Here is a 17,561-nt window from a genome sequence, read left to right as displayed (position 1 = left end):
GCTGCAGGCATCAATTTCAACTATTCACTCGCATATATTCGAATTATTTCATTTTTCATTTATTGATATTTTCAACAAACACAGATTTGTCTTTCTAACAGTTGCATGTGAATTTTCGCCAGCCTTGAATGTTTCTTCTTTCTTTTCTCGCCTCCTCCACTTTGAATCTATTTGACATTTCGCGTGCAGAATGGAAAGAAGAGAAATGCAATAAATGCCAGATTTAAGCGAGAAAAAAAAAGCACAGCTGAAAAAGTGGCAAGGGAACTGTGCGAGATGGTTATGTCAAACGATTTTGCATTACATTTTCCAGCGCGAAAATGTTGCAAATGCGCGAAATACTCGCAACTTGTCGATGACACAACTGCCGAGTGGGGAAGGAGGAAGAGGAGGGAGACAGTTGGCTTAACGCCTGAATAGGCAACATGACAACGCTCACAAGTGTTGCACTTGTTGTCGCTTAATGGGATTATAGACGTACTTAGAGCGCTTTCTTTAATAGTTCAATAAACATAATTCGATTCTCAATTTAAATAGTAAAAAGAGTTTAGAAGACTTGTTTTCATTCACAAACAGTTGTGAGTAGAGCAACATTTAGCGGTAAATTTAAAGCCAAATGAGTCAATGATGTCATCCCCCTTGGCTTATCGGCTTGTTTCCTCACACATTCACAGTATCAATTTCTGTTGCTGTTGCTGTTGTCCGTTAACTCGATATAATTGATAAGCCCGCGGCGTATGGGGCGGCTACGCGATATTACGCATACGCCTACGACAGGTGGACCAAGGTCATTACTAACGCTTGACTTTGTATTGTAATTGTAATACGTACATACGTATGCCGTAGGCTGTCCAAAAATATTTCATGTATGGCGCAATGATTCAGTTTAGTTCAGTTTTCCAATCATGTTCGCTTATCTCGCATTTGTTTTTTACAACGCGTCACTCCAACGGTGTTTTTGTTGTTGTTGTCTCTCTTTCTCTCTTCTCTGTTTTTGTTTCTGGCCTTATCAATTGGGCTTTAGGCATTCCAAAGTTTGTGTTGTCGTCGTACCTGTGTTTCAGCCAGCTGATTAGATATGAGAGAGAAAACACAACGCGCACCCCTTTTAGGCTCGCTTGCAAAACAAAAAAGTGGAGATTTGTGGCAACCAATGTTGCTCATACGCACAGCATAAAAAAGTGATTCATTAATTTCTGTTTTATGCATTTTGTTTGTGCCACATTTAAGAATTTTTTTAAAAAGCTTTACATTTGCAATTTGTCAAGCGGTTTCTCGGTCGCAGCACCCGCAACATGACCGGCAATTTATCAACCGCTGCGGTTGCCTGTTGAGCCCTTTCAACGTGATACGCATTCATATTTCACGTGTTTATCGATCTCATCGAGAGCAATTAGTTCACTTGATCTTCTGCGAGCGTAATTAAAAGCGATTACTTTTGCGGTCATTGGCATTCGATACAAGAGTTGTGCATTCAATTGGCAAGTTAGAGAAATGAATACAATACGATGGAGTTGGGGTTGGGGTTGTGAGCAGCCCAGTTGAGTTGGCATAAAGTTTGTGACATGCGTCCATTAAATTTGCATAAAGAAAATGTTTTCTCAAGTTCGACTTGTCATAAAGAGAATATGTTAGTGGCTAGACAGCAACAAAAGGGAACACGAGAACACACGGGCGTGTCTCTCTCTCTGTCTTTCTCTTTCTCTGGCTTTGACCAAGTCCAAGTGCAAGGCAAAGGCAGAGACAGAGAGACGCTTGTCAGCCTGTCAATGGCTGGCCACAGGACATGCATGACAAGGCTGGACACAAAGCTGCTCTGTGTGTGAAATATGAGTTCAGCTTCTGGCGCTGGCCTCTGTCATGTTATCTACTACTATACCCACATTTCTCTCTCGCTCTCTCTGGAGCTCCTAGACTCTAGACCCTTCTTGGCCAGGTCATTTACATATAAATAACCCCAAAAAGCGAGCTGAGATGTGAAAGCATCGCATTGATTCGGTATTCGCCAATCAGTTGCTGCATTTTCAGAGTCGCAGACAACACAAACTCGAATGCCCTCGGGGTAAACATCGTCTTCGAAAATGTTGTTTTTTTTCCCCCTTCAATGTTTTTAATGAGTTTCGCCGCAACACATTTTTTTATGAGTGTTTGTGCCTCATTTTTGGTGGTGCATTTAAATTTTAATATATTCACATTTATGCCATTTATTTGCTGCACATTACTTTTACGCACTTCATCGAGCGTACTTTTACTTAAATACAGTCGTTAAATTCCAAATGGTATTTTAAGTGTGTGTGCGGGAAAGCGAATGAAAATGCTCAATTCGTGCGAAGATCTTTAAAGAATTATAGCTTAAATTATTTTTCTTCAGCATTTTTCCTCAATCGGTTAAGGGAATTATAAATATCCCATTTATATATTCTCCATCGCCACAAGTCTGGCGGCTACTCAGCAGATGGATGAATTTTGCATTTGTTGCATACTTACAGGCGATTGCTGCACACATACACACACACACACACATGCAACACGTGCCTCGCAAGAAAGAAATATCGTATTTTGTTTTATGTCTTTTGGTTTGTCGTATTGTGTTGTTGCTCTTGTCGAAGCTCTGGCAAAAAATTGCAAAAGATTTCTTCTGGCTTTGGCCCCAATCCAATCTCTGCGTGCCTTTTGTATACACATGTATACATATGTGTGTGTGTGAGAGTGCACACGTGTATGTCGAACATTTTATGGGCGCTTATAAAATGTTTTCATATTGTGAAATTGTTGGGCATTTTACACATTTTGCTCTCGACCCTCTCACAAAAAAATAAGAGCAAACCATTTTTTCTTATTGCCTGATTATTTATCCGAGACAATTTTTACGATTTAAATGAAAAGTTTTGTTTGGGTAAATAATTGACTTTCGGCGATGATAAAAAAAGCTGTAAAAAATATGTAAACTGAGGAAAAAAGGCATTGAAAATGAAAATGACCGTTAATAATTCATAATATTATCGTGTGGCAAAAATAGCATGTTGCATACTTAAGCAGCTGGACTGCGAAATGTTGTGGCCTTAATTAATATGCGAATCGAGCGAGTACAACAACAATTATAAATGCGACTCTGGCAATGTTGTTTGTATGGGGTTATCAGCATCAGGACTCGAGCAGGACTCATTCCATTGGACAGTCATTAAAAGTGAAACAAGTTTGTTGCCGAGTGCCGACGGATTTATTGAGTGCAAATCAGCATAACAACAGTGAAAGCGAATTAACAATGGACAGTTGGCAAGGGACGAAGCGAGGGGGGTGAAAGAAGGACCTGTTTTACCTGGCCTTTTTTGTGTGCGACTCTCGTTGCTCTTTATTTATTTAATTATTATTCAAAAGTAGCTTAAGGCCATTTCGCTGATGCTAGCTGACGATGCCCAAAATGGGGATTGGGGAGCTGGGGAACTGAGGGCAAACCTGGTCTATTGTGGTTATGGCTCAAGGTCGTTGGCTTTATGGCCTAAAATGGCTTTATTTTCTATCCCCCTCCTCACTTTTCTCACTTGCCTTGCCTGCCTGCCTGTATCGGTTCATTGGCTGGCGTTTATGGGATCCTGGCGAAACACACACAGCTGCGTCCTCTCATCGTCGTCGTCGTCGTTGTGGAACTTTTTCGGCAGCCATTAAATTTGCACACAAATTTTCATGTCATTAATATGTAATTTATGCAGCGCATAAATTTATTCCTCCTGGCAATCGAATTAAATGTATTGCCGCCAAATCAGACCAATCAAAATTGTAATTTTTTTTTGTTGCCTACTTCTTAATTTAAACGATATGAAGTAGATACTGTTTTTATTGCTATTGCGATTTTCCATGCCGTTGCGCATAAATTGGCAAAAGAGTTGCTCTTTTTTATTGTTGTTGTGGCCTTGTTTGGTTGAGGTTGAAGTTGAGGTTATTGCGAAAGTGCAATGAAATAAAATGGTTCAATATATACAGGGTGCTGTGCAATCTGCAAAAAATATGCCAACCAGCGCATATTGAAAAGTGCATTCAAGTTGAAATTCATTGCGTTTGTGTGTGATAACATCGCACATCATGTTCAATGTCAAAATTAAAGTCAAGGAGGGCAACAACACGTTGCCCCGCAGCGGCCAGCGCAGCAATGGCAACAACTTTATGGTGGGCGGGGGAAGTAGTGGACGCAACAGTCCTGCCACCGGCAGTCTGCGCAGTTCTTTGGTCAGTTCAAATGGCGGCTCCTTGCGTCGCAAGGACAAACGTGTGCGCATCGTGACCAGCTACGATCCTGTGGATCGCGAGTACGAGCGACAGCGACAACAACAGTTTGGTAAACACTTTTGGAGGGAGAAGACTTTAAATTCTTTTGCAACAATGTTAATCTCTTGTCTACTTCTTTCTCTCTCGCAGATAACATTGATGGCGTCACAGAACTGCGTCTGGAGCAGTACGAAATACACATTGAACGCACCTCCGCGGGGCTTGGACTGAGCATCGCTGGCGGCAAAGGTTCGACGCCGTTTAAGGGCGATGACGATGGCATTTTCATATCACGCGTTACCGAGGCGGGGCCAGCGGACTTGGCTGGCTTGAAAGTGGGCGACAAGGTGCTCAAGGTGAACGGCATTGTTGTGGTCGATGCGGATCACTATCAGGCAGTGCAAGTTCTGAAGGCTTGCGGTGCCGTGTTGGTGTTGGTGGTGCAACGCGAGGTCACGCGGCTCATTGGGCATCCGGTGTTCAGTGAGGATGGCAGCATTTCGCAGATCTCGGTGGAGACGCGTCCACTCGTTGCCGAGTTGCCGCCAGCTGCGCCACAAGAGCGCTACATTCCGCCACCAATACAAATCATACCCGAACAGCAGCAGCAACTGTTGCAACAACAGCAGCAGCAACAGTATCAGCAACCACAGCAGCCAATACAACAGATTGCGCCAGTTTCGAATGGAATGCTGCTGCAAAATGGCAAGGTGAGTGTTAGGTTGTCTGTTTGTGTGTGTTTGGAACGGGGTGTTGATTGATTTATGTTGTTTTTTGCGGTTTCAGGACACGACGGCGCCGCTGAGCTTTATTCAATTGCACACGACGCTGATACGGGATCAAATTGGCCAGGGATTGGGCTTCAGCATTGCCGGCGGCAAGGGCTCGCCGCCCTTTAAGGATGACTGCGATGGCATTTTCATATCGCGCATCACCGAGGGCGGACTCGCCCATCGCGATGGCAAAATCATGGTCGGCGACCGTGTCATGGCGGTAAGTGGCAAACGCTAATAGCATTTCACTGTAGCACCCAAAACCGCGTATCTCTCTCTTTCTATCTCGCTTGCAGATTAACGGCAATGACATGACGGAGGCGCATCACGACGCCGCTGTTGCCTGCCTCACTGAGCCGCAGCGATTTGTGCGTCTCGTGCTGCAGCGCGAATATCGCGGCCCCCTCGAACCGCCCACAAGTCCGCGCAGTCCCGCCGTGCTCAACTCGTTGAGTCCCTCCGGATATCTGGCGAATCGACCAGGTTAGTCGATGCTTCTTCGTTTGCTTTTAACTTTGTTAACTATTCCCTCTCTCTCTGTATGTTTGTAGCCAACTTTAAGCGCTCTGTGGGCGATGTGAATGCCGCAGAGCAGCCTTACAAGTACAACACATTGGCCACCACGCCCACAGCAACGGCAACTGGTGTTGCCTACACAAACAACAACAATAATAACACGCTGCCTAACAACAAGACAAACGGATTTGTCACAGCTCCAGCTCCAACTGCTGCTGTTGCTACTGCCCAGGTGGCTGCTGCTACGATTCCTGCCGCAGTTGCTGCGTCACATATTGACAAATCCACAGGTCAGCCAGTGCCAGCGCCGCGTCGCACCAACTCTGTGCCCTTGGGCGATGGCGATGGGCCACTGAATGGTGCGGCATCCACAAGCAGCGGCGACTCGGGCGAGGCTCAGGTAAGATATAGTTCATAGATATTATACTTTGTAGTTCTTGTTGTGTTTTAGTCCCTTTAGCCTTAGTTACCTGTTTTAGTTGTTCTGCACGTCATTTTAATGTTGCTCCATAAGCTCGTTCGTTCGTTCGCTCGCTCGCTCGTTCGTTAATTCATGCTCAGGCTTTAGTCTTAAGTAACCTCCTCAGGCCCAACACTAAAAAACCCAGTCCAAATACAAATTCAAAAGCCAACAGCTTGCGCATCAGTTGTTAGATGACGATGATGGCCCCGGAGGAGGTAAGTTCGAACTGACGCGCAAGTTGGGCAAATAAATAACGAAGATTCACGCAAATTGTTGTTGATACACACATAAACACTCTTCCTATAAACAACATACACATATATATCTAATTGTGCTAATACATTTTGTATCTGCGAGATTATCAAACTATAACCCTAGCTCTTAGATCTACACACATATACACACATCTATATATATATATATATATCTATTACATATAAAGTACATATATCAAATTTTGTTTGTGTTTGTTTTGCATGTGCCCTGTGCGCTGTGCGCGTTTATCCTGTTACTCTTTCTCTTGGTACTCGTATCACATATACACATACATACGTGTATTACATACAATATTTTTTATATTATTCTCCCCCTCCCTCCGACAACAACAACATTGATAAATATGCACAAGCAATTTGTGTTCGTTTTGTGTCCTTGGCTTACATATTCGTTCTACAAAATGCACATCGAATCGAATTGAGAAAGGGACCAGCAGGGCTAGTTATACAGCTGTATATATAATAAAGCTAAAATACATAATATACATACATACTATATACTATATGCATTCACATTCGTATTTATCTATATATTTAGTTAGTGTTTAGGCAGCTTAGCTTAGCATCTAGAGCATTTAGTCGCTACAAATCAAATACCAAAACAAAATCGAAACTGTGTAACGAAATTTACCAAAAACCAAACATATTTTTGTTTCTTTTTCTATAAATCCAAATGTTGCTTTAAAAAACTGAACTTTCTGCCACAAAACAAATATTCCGAAAAAACCGAAAACCGAAACTTGTCCAATTCAATAACACCAACCAAAAAAATAAACCCAAATCAACCTAAAATCAACCACTGTCAACGACGAGAGCAGTCCTCATCACTGCGGCCACTGACCAGCGATGATTTTCAGGCGATGATACCGGCACACTTTCTCAGCGGCGGCAGTCAGCATCAGGTGCATGTGGCACGGCCCAATGAGGTGGGCGTGAGTGCCGTGACGGTTAATGTGAATAAACCGCAGCCCGATTTGCCAATGTTTCCAGCTGCGCCCACCGAATTGGGGCGTGTCACCGAGACCATCACGAAGTCCACGTTCACGGAAACCGTAATGACCCGCATCACCGACAATCAGCTGGCGGAGCCATTGATCAGTGAGGTGACTATCACAACATCACGCATACACTAAAAGCAAAAAAAAAAACCAAAAAAAAATTATAAAAATAATGTCAAATATGTAAAACAATTGCTGTGTGTGTAAAAAAATGGCTCTTCGATCTCTGCTCTCCTGTTTCCTATGGCCAGAATGCGGCTTTCCACAAGGACGAGAGCTTTGCTTTTCACATGCCAATTGCACAGCCACACACCATCACACACACACACATACACCCCCTCACACACACATACACACTCTTTAAAATTGATATACAAATTGTAATTGGCTATAAATTTCTATTGTTGGCCCTCATCTTATTTTGTTTTTGTTAGCCCTTAAGCACCTACTACATACACACATATGCATAAATATATTTCTATTTTAATTTATTTGTAAATAAAATTGATTGTGCGATTCTATTTGAACACCCTTTGACTTGGCTTCCGGCAGCACGCCCAATGCTTCAAATAATCAAATATCGATCGATGAGATCAATTGAAATCTTGTGAAGCATTATGCAAAACACGCACATTGATATTCAGATAACTAATTTGTCAAGTAGTTAGTAATTGGTTTGTGGACACTCGGCAGGAGGACATCCCCAATTAATCTGTATTAATATTGTTAGCTGTTAAGATGACAAAACCGGTTAAAGGTGCATGCAACATTTACTTTAAATCAATTGAAATTCAGAGCTACAATTTAACTGGACTTTTACTAACAAACTAAGAACTTTATTCAAATTTAAGTAATAAAATGTAATGAATTGGATGAGAGTATTTTATATTAATTGCATTCTTCGTTTAAGTGCTTTAGAGAGAGAGCGTTGTAATCGCATTTAGCCTTTGGTTCATGGCTTAGCCCGGGCAACTCTTAAGTGTGTGCATTGGCTGCTTTACTTTACTCCTTTCAACATGAAAATCCACAAAATCCCTGTCGAAAATGTGTCGTCCAGTTTGCACATGAATAAATAAATCTACAAACTGATTGTAAATTCTCGCACAGATGTGAGCCATCTCTGCCTAACTAAAGGTCCGTTAAATAATGCATAATGAAAAAAGCATTTATTGTAAAGTTTTCACCATGCCACGCCCACACAACAAAACACAACACAGCATATGCAGAGGGCTGAAAACAAACTTATGAAGTTTATCTTTCGACTGTGACTGTGGCAACAAAGTTGTGTTGTGTTTGAATTGCAAATAAAATATTTAATTGTTTTTAATTCCACTTGTTGGCATTTTGTCATACAATTTTGACAAAGTCCTGCAGGCATTTGGCTAGCAGCATCGATTGCAGCATCCTCGATGTCGCACAAGAATTCAATTTATTTTAGTGAAAACTTTCCAAAGTCGAGTCGTCACATACAGTTACATCTCTGTTTCTGTTTCTGTGTGTGTGTGTGCGGCTAATGAATGTAAAACTTGTATTATATATTTTGACATTTTAATATCAGACTTACACATGCATACACACTCGTGTATGTGTGTGTGTGTTAAGCCGCAGGCAGCTCAAAAGCATTTGTTGTACCTGTTTGTTTTTGCAAATTGGAACGTAGCCGCAAACTGTTGAGTTTTTGTCAGCATGGCAAATTATAATATTAACTTTTCTGCATGTTATTTAATTTATGATACTGTATTTTAAGTTATCTAATATGAATATTGTCGTAATGTATTTACTATATTATTTATGAATCCTACTCTTAACTCTACTCACTTTGGTGTTTGTGGTTTATATGATATTAATTGCATGGCTTTTACTTTGTTATTAACTTTGTCCTTGTCTTTGTCTCTGTCTCTTTTCCTTCCTCATATTTTTATTCGAAATTTGTTCATGTAAATATCACCAACAATTTTGCACACACTCGCACTCATTTATATACATATATTTTGATCAGGGCACCCACTTGTTCCATATAAGCACACCCATTCATTCAGTGCTTTTCAAACTTCAAATGTACACAGCAAATGATTAGTGTTCTCTATTTTTTTTTTAAGTTAGTTTTACTCACTTGTTGTGAACACCAACTAAATGCTTACTTTGTATTCTCTATATAGGAAGTGGTACTGCCCAAGAATCAAGGCTCTCTCGGCTTCAGCATCATCGGAGGCACGGATCATTCCTGTGTGCCATTTGGTACTCGCGAACCGGGCATTTTCATTTCACACGTAAGTCGAGAAAACTTTTCAAATTAAAGCAATTGGAGGTGCCGCAACTTGGGTGCATGCCAATTAGCCTCGTAATGCAGTCAGCCTCATTACGCTAGCACTTAATTTAACCACAAAAAAAGGAACTTTTGCCACCTCTAATATATTCACTATCTTACATATAGATTGTGCCGGGTGGCATTGCCTCAAAATGTGGCAAGCTGCGCATGGGCGATCGCATACTGAAAGTGAATGAAGCTGATGTTTCAAAGGCCACACATCAGGATGCTGTCCTCGAACTGCTGAAGCCTGGCGATGAGATCAAGCTCACCATACAACACGATCCCCTGCCTCCTGGTTTTCAGGTGAGTTCAATAATTTATGTTTTTTTTTAGTATTTCTTTTTTTTTGTTTGATTTGCTTAAGTGCCACTTATTAGTTTCGCATAATATGCAACTTATTTAGTCTTGAATTTTTTGTAAATATCAATTACTTAATGCTTTGAGTGAACACCAAAAACCAATTTATACTTCTCTTTCCTCTATGCTCTATGAATGCTTAAAAAACATTTACGATGCAAAGCACATAGAAGTAGTTTATGTAGCAACCGAGGTAAGATACTATAAATATATTTTACACCGACCCACACAACAATTGGTAGCGCTAAACAATTAACTAATCAACCTCACCTAATAAATAAAGCATATGAAGCATATTTCAAAATAAATAAATAATCTGTTAAATGCAATTTAAAATGCAATTCAGATTCTGCGCATCAGCATCTAAAAAGATTAGAAAATATTTTGTTTTTATTTGATAAATATATTTTAAATCTGTTTTTGTTTATTTTACACCCTGAAATATATGCCAAGAAAATTGGGTTTGGTTATCTAGAGTCGGAAGCTCGACTAATAATTTATTTTTAGAATTGCTTTTTTTTTTAGATTAGAGCAAATACCGGTAGGAGAAGCTTTTTACGATAACGTTAAAATGAATTAATAATCAAATAATAATAAATACAGCAATATATATATATATTTTTATAGTACTGATTAAACTATACACAATAATCAAAGTATTTTGAAAAATTGAACAATAAAGAGATAAGATTAAATACCTCTGCAGCAATGTCATCAATTGAAAGCAATGCGTATTTCCAGCAGATGTACAAACAATTTGTATATTGTTTGCTGTTACTTAAGAAAGAGATATTTAATTTTGCTGATGGCTGTCTTTATTGTTCAAAGTATCTCGAGTATAGCCTTTTTACACTGCTTCGCACAGCGGCGATTATCATCTGAATTGTTTTGTCTTAGACTTTGCTCTTATTTTATAATTGCCAAGCACTTAAACGAAGCCAATGCTAATTTCTATGTCTTGTTTTGTTGTTATCGTTATCGTTGTCGTTGTTGCTGTTGTTATGGCAAATCACAGGAAATTCTGCTGGCCAAGGCAGAGGGCGAGCGCTTGGGCATGCACATCAAGGGCGGCCTGAATGGACAGCGCGGTAATCCAGTGGATCCATCTGATGAGGGCGTTTTTGTGTCCAAAATTAACTCTGTCGGAGCGGCGCGACGCGATGGAAGGCTTAAGGTAAACTTTTGACAGAGTAAATTGAGTTTGAGCCAACGAGTATTAAGCTAAACTTTTTGCTGGTCACCACACACACACACAGGTGGGCATGCGTCTGCTGGAGGTCAACGGACATTCGCTGTTGGGCGCCTCGCATCAAGATGCGGTCAACGTACTGCGCAATGCTGGCAATGAGATTCAATTGGTCGTGTGCAAGGGCTACGACAAATCCAGTTTAATGCATTCCATTGGCCAGGCTGGCGGCATGAGCACCGGCTTTAATTCGTCTGCATCCTGCAGCGGCGGCAGTCGTCAAGGTGAGTAAACGCCCGAATCAAGATGTCCATATGAGAAGTGATTTTCAATTGAATTCTTATCTTTGCAGGCTCACGTGCTTCGGAGACAGGCTCTGAACTGAGTCACAGCCAAAGTGTCTCCAGTCTGGATCACGATGAGGAGGAACGCCTACGACAGGTGAGTGTCGAATAAAGTTCAAATAAGTTTTGTCCGCGACTGACAACTTTACTGCTGCAGGACTTTGATGTGTTCGCCACGCAACAACAGCCTGTCGATACAACAACAGTTGGCACTCCGGAGCCAACGAGCCAAACAGGCTTGGCAGCAGCGGCTGCTCTGGTGCATGGCTCCCCATCACCCGTACCACCCACGACACCGACACCGCCCGTTGCGTCCGCTGATTTAGCACAGCCAGACACTGTTGCCGCACAGACCGTGGCGCTCATTCACGCCGAACAGGCGCCGCAACATCAACAACAGCAGCAGCAACAGCAGACGCAACTGGCAACAATTGGACAGGAGAAGAGCACACAGGAGAAGGTTAGTCCAATGACCTTGGCCTTTAGCCTCTGCTTTGCTGGCTGACTGGTCACTAATGTCGTTCGTTCTCTCACTTTTCGTGTTCACAACAAATTAGGTGCTGGAAATTGTACGCGCCGCGGATGCTTTCACCACAGTGCCACCGAAATCACCATCAGAGCATCATGAACAGGACAAGATACAAAAGACAACGACGGTTGTTATATCGAAGCACACGCTCGATACGAATCCTACCACACCCACAACGCCAGCTCCTTTGCCGATAGGTGCGGCGCCTCCAGAGTCAGCGACCGCTGCACAGACTCAGACACAACAACAACCACAGCAGCAGCAGCAACAACAACAGCAGCAGCAACATCAGCAGGTATGTAACTGAACGCATGTCTTTGTCCAACTTTCCGTGTACTGTGTCTGTACCTGTCTCTCTGTGTGTGTGTGCGCCTTTGTTTAACGTCGTCTCTAAGCGTGTGTATGTCCTTTAGCTTTACTTAACATACACACACATGCATCAGTGCGATTGACTGTTGCGCATCCAACAAAATATCCCCTCACTATATTCAAAAACCTTCACTCTTTATTTATTTATATTTTTTATACATTTTGTGTTGCTTGTTTTCTTGAATAACTCCACTAACGTCTGTCTACGTGTTTTGTATTATGTTGTGTGTGCGTGTGTGTGTGTGTGTGTGTTTCAATACTTGTATCTGTATATCTGTTACTTTGCCTGCTCTCGTGTTCACATTTTATAAAATTTATTCATCTGATTCAATTCATATGCGCCGCCAAACATTTGCTACATATCACAAACTTAAACCCTAAATGTACTCGTCACACTCCCCCCTCCACCCCTCATCATCATCATCTGCAAATTCGCATTCACATCACAAAAAGTTCGTTTCCCCCAGCGGCTGCCCATCATTTGCAGGTCTTGTCTGCCTGCTGCTTTATGTTGTATACGTTATTCTCTCAACTTCATGCATCAGACCACAAAGAAATAAGAGAATGAACTCGTTCAATTATTCATTAATTACTTCTGAGAAAAATATCCAAATTTTACAAGAAGTTTTGAATGTTTGCTTCGATTAAGTAACGAAATTTCAAGAAAACATTTAAAAGCTTTTAAGATATATCTTTATCTGCAACCGTACATCATAATTGCTGTTGCTCAATACTTGGAAATCGATTTCAGAAGTAATTGAAAACATTTCCAATTGATTCACTCTGAGTTTTCAATCTTATCATTTTTTTGTTATCCAAAAATATCATTCAATGTGTGTTGTGCTGTTTTGACCATGCTTCAGTTGCATTTTCATCATTGCATTGCATTTACGTTCTGGAAAGGATGGTAAAAAAAACGAAGGGCAGCTTTAGTTAAATACTGCTTAGCATGGGGTTTCGTTTGAGTTATAAATTCTAGTATTCTAAGTGCATGCTTTGAGCGAAAACTCTGAAGGAAGAAGGCATCGAAACTGTGTTCACCTGATTGTGATTCACATTTATTGAAATGACAGCAGACGATTTATTATTTATTAGCATATTCGTATGGGCTGATTTCCTTCTGCTTGCTCTCATTGTCGTTGTTGTGTTCTTATTGTTGTTGCTGTTTTTATCTTATTTGTGCTGCTTACATATTATATCAATTTCTGTTTGCGCCTTTATGGTTACCTTTTGGATGGCTGGTTGGCTCTTTCTGTTTCTGCTTCAGTTTCTGCTGCTCGGTCGGCATTGTTACAGTGTATGATTGTTGTGTTGCCTGCCGAGTCCCCCCATATTGCTGTTCTTACTGTTATTGTTATCGTTGTTATATTGTTGATGTTGTTGTAGTAGCTGGATGCTGCTTACCTTTAAAGCTGGTAGCATTTGAATATTTGCATTGACAGCAACAGGAAAAGTGAAAAGAAAAATATACCAATATGCATAGATGTAAATATACTTTTATATACATTTACATATATATGTATAATATGCGATATATATATATATATGTATACAATATATGTATAAGTATAAGTAATTCAAAAACTGCTGAAAGGAATTTCCATTAAAATGTTTTCTCTTATCTTCTTCTCGTTCTTCCTTTTTATTGCTCTCAATGACGTGCGCGCCGCCGTTCGCTGCTTTTCTTCGTTTTCGTTTTCTTTTTCTTTATTCCTCTTTCAATTTGTATTCTTTATTTATTTTCTCTCATTTATTACCATTACTTCTCTGTGTTCGTTTTGCCATTTTGCGTAGATTTCATTGCAGCGTATTTCTTAACAAGCGGATGTTTCCCACTATAAGACTGAGTATTTAGTTTAATATACAGGAAAAGAAACAAAACAAAAATCGAGTGCAAACCAAAATGATAATACTATAGACAACAGCAACAGCAGCATGGCATAGTTTTCCTTTCTTTAAGATGTTATTTACACACACATACACTATATAAATATATATGAATACTAAGCCTAGTCGTGTTCAAAGGGCAAAGAGTTACTAACTAATATGAACTATATCACGAACTAGATGATGACAGTGTGGCAATACCTAATATGTACTAAATCTATCTCTTGACTCTCTCAGAATAATGGTTTCAATGCCCCTCACCGACTAGCTCTCGACTGTGCAATATGAGAAGAAGATCAAAACAAAACTATAAATAATAATAATTCCATGCACACAACAACAGCAAGAAGCTCAAAGTCCCTCCTGTTATTTAAGATGAGAAGAATTTGAACTAATTACGTGTAAAAATGTACCGCCATATTGCGGTCTACAGTATTCAGTATTCATATGCATGTACATATGTACATGTGTGTGCGTGTACTTGTGTATATGTATTGTTGTCCTTCAATGTTTATATAGAGTCGTATGTCTATTATGTATATTATTGCTAAATGTGTAACACTGAAAAGGTCCAAATACGCAACTAAATAATACTCATACTCATAGATAAATATCGTATGAACTCTTTTTACCGCATAAGTCCAAAAACGGTCAAGAAAAACAACAAACCAAAAAAAAAAGAAAAAAAAAACTGTTATATATATGTATAACACTTGAATGTTAATCAAAACTAGGAAGAAAACATTATGTTACAAACTGCTGTTAATTCAATACTTGATTGTTATTGTTTTCCGTTTCTCCTTTCTGTTCGTTGTTCAACACTATAAATATTTTATATACGCCTAGGTAAATGGAATATGGAGTGTGAATTTTTGATGTCAATAAACTAAATCTAAATGTTATTATCGTAACTACGAAGAAATGCAACAAGTTGATTCATTTTTCAAATAGTTTCGAGAAGATTTTCGAGTTTCATAGATTGGGGGAAAGTTAGAAACAACTGCAATGTCATTGATTTGTTTCATCTATGTATATTTTTTCTGTTGTTCATTGTACGTTGTTCTCTCTCATTGTTTTTATTGTGTTTTGTCCATTGTCTTCGTTTTTGTTGCGGTTTCGCTCGGTGTGTTCGTCGTGACCGCGTTGTACATTCTACTACAGCTCATGCCACCCATCAAGCAAATTGGCCAGAACAACGCAAATGCACCTCATCATCAGTCAGCGACATTGGTAATTGGCTAACCGAGAGCAAGTGGCCCAAACGCCGTAAGGAAGAAAAAAAAAAATACAAGCAAAACAGAAAATAAAGAGAAAACGAAAAAGAAAAGAAAAAAAGAAAAACTCATGCTAGAGCACAAGAAACCATCTAAGCACAACCATCATTGAACACACATTGAACTCGAAACTCAACTCTCAACAGTCTCACACAAACATTCGCACTTAATTAACGTCGCACATTGCAATTTGTGTTCCATGCTTTGTGTGTGTGTAAAAAGCAGTTGCTGCTGCACAACAAACCAAACAAAACAAAAACAATAAGAAAACTAAATGAAAACCCCCCCAAAAACATCCAAAATCCTATAGCAGCGCGGCACTCAGACGCCCGAACGAGTTGCGCCTGGAGCTCGCTACTCTTATCAGCAGATGCTGGAGAATCAGGAGGAGGAGAAACAGAAACCCAAAGAGGTTGCTACTACGCCCAAGAAGGCTGAACCAGTGTACATCATTGATGACGATGACGAGGAGGGCGATGAAATCGATGCCATTATCGAAGAGGATGAGGAAGAGATTGACTCTTCGCCGCCAGCCGATTTGCAATCGCCTCCCTCATATGCGGAGTCCGATTCCGATTGCTTTGATCGCTCACGTGCTCGCTATACCAGCGACTCGGAGAGCGATTGCCGTCCCTATAAACCGTCCCGTTCTGGACGCAGCACGCCCGAATATGCGGGCGGACATCGCAAGTCCGTGAGCTTCGATCTCAGCGGCGATGAGCGCTCCAAGTCCGACTACGAACGCTCGCGGTCACGCACCCCAGATCGCTTCACACGTGCCTACGACTCGGAGCAGGACACACGCACCACTTCCAGCAGCCGCATGCCACGCAAGGGAATTCTGCGAGCCACCAGCCCGAGTTCCTCGACCAGTTCAACGCTGGAGCGACGTCCCGAGAAGCTGGCACCCATTGTGCCCGCTGTGGCGCGCATACGCGAGGTGGAGTCACCGCAACTGCAGCGTGTCTCACGTGCCACCTCGCCGGACAGACCTGGCGAACTGGAACGTGAGAATCCTTTCCGCGGGGGAGCGAAAGGCAACGAGGAGGACGATGAGTATACACAGATAGCCAAGGCCATCAATAGGTCACCACGTTCGCCGCGCGACCAATTCTTCTTCAGCGCCTCACGCTCCAATGAAGATTTACTAGAGTCACAGTCACATTCCAGTGGCCGCAGCACGCCCAGCACCGTCATCTCCAAGTCCACGGAGAATTTGACGGGCACACGACCGAAAGTGCCGCCGCCCACGTTACCCAAACCGAAGCTCAAGAAGGCCGATCTGGTGCGCAACGTGGCGCTCGAGACATTCCAGGCCAGCGATGTGGGCCAGGGTGACTTTGCGGTGTTCGAGCACGACGCCAGCACCAATACCATACACCAGGTAGCCAAATTGCCAGTGCGCGTGACCAGCAAAGCCTCAACCCGGCCCCGGGAAAGTCCTCCCCCGCCGCCCGTCAACTATGCCACGCTGCCCAAATCACCTCTGGCACAGCCAACAGTTGTCGAGGAATCGCTGTACATGGAGGCGTTGCCGCCAGCCCAGCGGCGACCACATGATTTTGTGCATGAGAATTCGCCGGACAACATACTGGTGACAGCGGAACAGCATCGTGACTTCCTGCTGCGCGAGAATGAGATGCGAAATCAACTGCGTGCGCCTTATGAACCAGCTCCGCCGATTCCCCTTGTGGGAAGCAGTGGGAATAACAATTTTGCGGTAAACAATCCTTTTCTTGATTATGGCGACACTGACATTGACAGCCTGCCACTGCCTCCCCCGCCACAAACACCCTCACCACCCACACCAACAACACCACCAATACAAATATCCTCAACTTCAATATTAATTAACGACAACAACAACACAAGAACACCACCAACAACAACAGCTACTACAACACCTGCCCAGTTCACGTCACGTCATTTGCATGAGTCGCCGACTAACCGACTAACCACAGTCGCCACTAACGCAACATCAACATCTTATTCTCCCACTGCCACTGCTAACTATCT

At 41.7% G+C, this 17,561-nt stretch overlaps 1 protein-coding gene across 24 annotated transcripts in view; it reads left to right on the top strand.

Annotated features, from left to right (window-relative positions):
* LOC132786097 (protein lap4) overlaps window positions 1–17,561 on the top strand; it is a 64,948-nt gene that overhangs the window by 27,813 nt on the left and 19,574 nt on the right. For 14 of the 24 annotated variants that reach the window (XR_009632405.1, XM_060792494.1, XM_060792497.1 and 11 more), the window contains 14 exons: window positions 4,414–4,973; window positions 5,050–5,256; window positions 5,333–5,519; window positions 5,588–5,952; window positions 7,109–7,393; window positions 9,448–9,558; window positions 9,723–9,902; window positions 10,120–10,149; window positions 10,972–11,130; window positions 11,213–11,426; window positions 11,495–11,583; window positions 11,644–11,946; window positions 12,044–12,310; window positions 15,856–17,265. Coding sequence is in view for 23 of the 24 variants with exons in the window: in XM_060792494.1 (XP_060648477.1) it covers window positions 4,414–4,973; window positions 5,050–5,256; window positions 5,333–5,519; window positions 5,588–5,952; window positions 7,109–7,393; window positions 9,448–9,558; window positions 9,723–9,902; window positions 10,120–10,149; window positions 10,972–11,130; window positions 11,213–11,426; window positions 11,495–11,583; window positions 11,644–11,946; window positions 12,044–12,310; window positions 15,856–17,265 (4,367 nt within the window). In the remaining variant the exon portion in view is untranslated. Of the gene's footprint in view, window positions 1–3,981; window positions 4,334–4,413; window positions 4,974–5,049; window positions 5,257–5,332; window positions 5,520–5,587; window positions 5,953–7,108; window positions 7,394–9,447; window positions 9,559–9,722; window positions 9,903–10,119; window positions 10,150–10,971; window positions 11,131–11,212; window positions 11,427–11,494; window positions 11,584–11,643; window positions 11,947–12,043; window positions 12,311–14,178; window positions 14,218–15,855; window positions 17,266–17,561 lie in introns of those variants that run through there. The other 10 variants (XM_060792518.1, XM_060792496.1, XM_060792512.1 and 7 more) reach the window with 9 other exon arrangements.

The sequence above is a fragment of the Drosophila nasuta genome, chromosome 2R (genome assembly GCF_023558535.2).
Source record: "Drosophila nasuta strain 15112-1781.00 chromosome 2R, ASM2355853v1, whole genome shotgun sequence".
NCBI classification, from domain to species: domain Eukaryota; kingdom Metazoa; phylum Arthropoda; class Insecta; order Diptera; family Drosophilidae; genus Drosophila; species Drosophila nasuta.
This window is presented reverse-complemented; position numbering and strand designations above follow the sequence as displayed.